Source organism: Phalaenopsis equestris, unplaced genomic scaffold, assembly GCF_001263595.1.
Source record: "Phalaenopsis equestris unplaced genomic scaffold, ASM126359v1 Scaffold000511, whole genome shotgun sequence".
Classification (NCBI taxonomy): Eukaryota; Viridiplantae; Streptophyta; class Magnoliopsida; order Asparagales; family Orchidaceae; genus Phalaenopsis; species Phalaenopsis equestris.
In genome coordinates this window covers 1,801,147-1,805,327 of record NW_018164951.1, presented here as the reverse complement: position 1 = coordinate 1,805,327, position 4,181 = coordinate 1,801,147, and the positions used below count along the sequence as shown (strand labels likewise).

General features: G+C 39.1%; 1 protein-coding gene across 1 annotated transcript; it reads right to left on the bottom strand.

The window, feature by feature from the left end:
• Positions 1-312: 312 nt before the first annotated feature.
• On the bottom strand, positions 313-2,808 carry LOC110028348 (zinc finger CCCH domain-containing protein 33-like). The gene has a single exon (XM_020730167.1). The coding sequence runs from the start codon at positions 2,587-2,589 to the stop codon at positions 658-660; it is 1,932 nt and encodes a 643-aa protein (XP_020585826.1). The 5' UTR covers positions 2,590-2,808; the 3' UTR covers positions 313-657.
• Between the last annotated feature and the right edge of the window lie 1,373 nt (positions 2,809-4,181).

Below are 4,181 nucleotides of genomic sequence, written 5' to 3'. Positions count from 1 at the left end.
CAAGAGTTTATATCTGTAAATTTGTTTAGTTTTTCGCTGTATCTGATGCTTGTAATTGGTTGTTTATTGAACCCCAAAACTCCGTTTTTGTCTTTATCTGAATAATTTCATTGAAAGAGTTAAATACAGTATTATTCCAAAAAAGAAAATGGCTCAGAAAGAGACGATTCCTTTTTGCAAGCAGCAGGACAATTCATAACACATGTCACTCTAAAAATCCACACAAGGAAAGAAGATAGCTTGCATGTAAATGGCAGGAACAGTTTCCATCAAAAATATGAAATAAAAAAAAAAATAATTAGGTAATAAAAAGATTTAAATTCTCATTTAAAAATTTATACAATAAGCCCTGGAACAGGAAGCTGAGGTCTGAAACATAATATACCTATTTCAAATTATTATTCAGCTTCTACAATTCTCTGTTATTAGCTCATTTTCTTGTAACAACTTATAAAAATAAAAGAGAAAAGATGAAGGCAGAGTTGTTCTACCACCAGTTCAGAAACCCTTGGGGCATCCTTTCTTCTCGTCTGAGGAAGCCACTTCAGAAGGTTATGTAATAATAGATTTGAATCAAAAAGAAGATACCAAAGAAACAAATAACGAAAAAATACAAATAGTCAGGAATTTGAGAGAATCATATGGCTAATTTCATGATCAAGCCACCTCCTGCATCCTCTCCTGCTCTGCGTAGAGTTGATCGAAGGAAAGGAAATCAGCACCACCTCCCCCGACGTTTCGCTGAAACTGTTTCTGTTGCTCAAGAAGGGTGCGGTGATATGAAGGCAGACCGGTTGCTGAAGGACCATCCTTCACGAGATGCTGGACCCAAGAGAGATCAGGCTCATCTGCAGAAGGTGCTATGGCAGGATAAACCATCCCACCAAAAGTGTTACTTCCATTGCTGCGGAAATTGAAAGACGCCGACTTTCTCAGCTTGTTCAATTCATCTCCTTGAATCCCCCAATCCAATTTTCCATCAGGAGATCCCCAGTTAGAAATGGCTACCGGCGAGCTTGGGGTAGCCGAAGTTAATGGAGATGAAAGGGCTGGAAGATGGCGGGGAGAAGCTCCTCGGTCAACAAAACTCTGACTCCTCTTAGCAAAAGCTGCCTGCCTTGAATTCATGATGGCCTTTGCCATCGAATGATCAAGTCCAAACGAAGAAGAAGCTGTCACGTTGGGAGAAGAAGCCATATTGTTCCCATAAGCAGAAGAACCCTTCAAGTTGAGACCTTGAAGTTGGGACAGCATAGAAGGGTCGATTGAACCAATCAGATCATTGTAATCAGAAGCAGTATTGAAACAATTAGTCTTCCAGTTCGATCGAGGAGAAGCAGCAGCACTGGTTGAGATTTCATCAAGCAGCTTCTGTTGGTAACCTTCCATGCCCATCAATTCGAGATCCAAATCGAGGTCCCTTGCGCTCAAGCTTGCCTTCAGCCTGCTACTCGGTAGCTGCAGAGCAGGAGGCTGCACCAGACTAGCTGAAGAAGAACTCATCCACGCTGTAGCGGATGAAGAAGATGAAGGCGACATCGGCATCATAAGAGCAGCCATCATGTCCAGAGAAGAAACACCAATAGCCGATGATCTAGGGGATGACAAAATATGGCCGGCAACAGAAGCCGTGGTAGGATTCACCACTCTAAGCTCATCCACCTTGTGTGCGAAGAAACAAACTCGTCTGTTGCATCCAGTTTCATCTTTACAAAGACGAGTACGATACTGAGCTGGATGAAGCCAACACTCGAACACCCCGTGTGCATATTCACAGGAATCAGCTTTCAAGCAAGAACCTTTGCGGAAATCAGGGCAAGGAACACAGCTATAAGAATACTTCCTGGGATCCCGTCGCCGTGCGTTCTCACCAGGGTGGACAAAAGGGCACTCTGTCCAGTCATGAGAGTAAGCTCTGGAGCAAGGCTTCACCTTGAAAGTATACATCCTGAACTCATCGGTGCTATAGATCCCGTTTTTCAAATCCGGGAGAGTTAAATCCGGCGGGTATTCCTTCTTTGAAGGAGATGAAACTCGAGGGCACGGAGCTTTGAGAAGAACCTCGAGGTCTTTCGCCATGGAAGCAGAGAACTGCTTAGCGATAACGTCGCCGGGGCGGTTTTCGGCAGCGTCAACGGCGTCGACGTCCGCCGAAGCGTTGATGAGAAGCTTGACTGCTTCGAGCGACGCCAGCGATCCACCAGCTGCTGCGCAGTGGAGAGCGGTGACGCCATCGGTGTCGCATCGTCGGTTGACGCTGTCGGAGTTATGACTGACGATGTAGGAAAGAACGTCGATGCTGCCGTAGAGGGCAGCGATCATGGCCGGAGTCCGGTTAGCGTAGGCCATGCGGCGTGTTGGGGAGGAAGTCGGACCTACCGAGCGGGAGTACCACGGTGCTGCAATATCGAAAGAGGCTGCTCCGTCTTCTACGGCATGCTTGAAGGCGTAAAGGTCGTTGTTTGCGGCGAGTTCGAGGAGGAAGACGGATTCAGAATCCGGTGAAGATAAAGGCGACGGCTTTATGGTAGCGGTGGCGCCGGTGGTGTCCATGAAAGGTAGAGATGACTTTCGGGGACCGCGGCACATAGATGAAAGGGAAAAAATGTGAGATCTTTAGGAAGAAGGGGATGAAAGGGGCAAGGGGGTCTTCTTCTGCGTTTGTAGGGCAAGGGATCGGATTAAATAAGCAAACGATGAAGGAAGGAAGAGTGGGTTCGTCTTCTTCGCCCGCTCTAGTCAAAAAGGCAACACACGAAGTTGCCTCCTTCGTACATCTGGTTTCTAAATGCAAATGATGAAGATCTGTGAAATGAAATGCAAATGAAGATTCGAAAGCTGCCCGGGAGGAAAGGGCAGAATGGGCAGCAGGGTGACGCGGCGGGCTTTTATTGTTGCAAGTTTAGATTTTCTTTTTTTTTTTTATGAAGTAAATGCTGTTGCTCAACAAATAAAGTTTCTGCTGTGACGCATTAATGAGTAAAAATAAGGGGAATTTACATGCATACCGCATATTTTATATAAAATTACATATTCCACGCCTATACTTTCATATTTATATTTATAACATTAAAATTTTTAAAATTACATAAAAAATACAATTATAGATAATCTTTTTAATTAAGTACACATTTTCATAAATAAAATCTATTACATAAAAATATTCTAAATATAAATATCAGACTATACATATTACATATGTAAATACATAAAAATTGTGTGATGTATATGTAAGTTTCTTAAAATAATTTGTTTTTAAAAAATATAAGTATTAATCTTTAATATATTAAATATATAAGATAAATAAAATTAAACTGTTAAATATTCATGATATAATTATATAACTACTATGAGATGAATTTTAATTTTTTTTTAATTTTATTGAGTTATAAAACATTTTAAAAAATAAATTTTGAATAACAACGTCAATAAATCATCAATAATATATATAAATAATTAAAACCAACCTATAAGATAAATATAATTAAATTAATGGATATTTAAATTAAACTGATTAATTTTTTTTTAAGAAAATGCTAAATTATGTTGAATCATGAAATAGTGAATTATTATGTGATGTTATCAGCCCATTGAAAAATAAATAAATAAATCATATCCTCCATGTCACTAATTATTTTAATTAAGAATTAGGCAACCTAGCATTTGCTATTTTTAATCTGTTTTTATTGAAGAAACACGATTTGGCCTTGTTAATTTGTATAATTTTTTATCATGCATGACCCAAAATGTTTTAGTCAAATGCATCAATTAATTAAATCTAAAAATTTTCAAATGTGAGAGGCCTTATTATTCTCAATAGAGATTTTCTTCTTAGCTCTCACTTGAGTGCTTGTAGGGATGTAAACGAGCAGAAAAGGAGTGGGCTCAGGTTCAGCTCGTGTTCCGCTCGTTAAAAAATATTACTATTCGTCTTCGGCTCGTTTATATTTCGAACATAAAAAATTTGTTTGTTTTCGACTAGTTTGTTTAGCGAGCCGAACATGAGTTGCTTGCCTAATCACGCAGCCGTTGGATGCTAAGAGTTGGAGCAAGATTTAAATCTTAACGTTTATATTAAAACATCATTTAAATATAATTTAATATATTTTTATTCTATTTTTTTAATTGATTATAAATCTTTGTAGCATTGTAGTAAATTTTATATATATATATATATATAT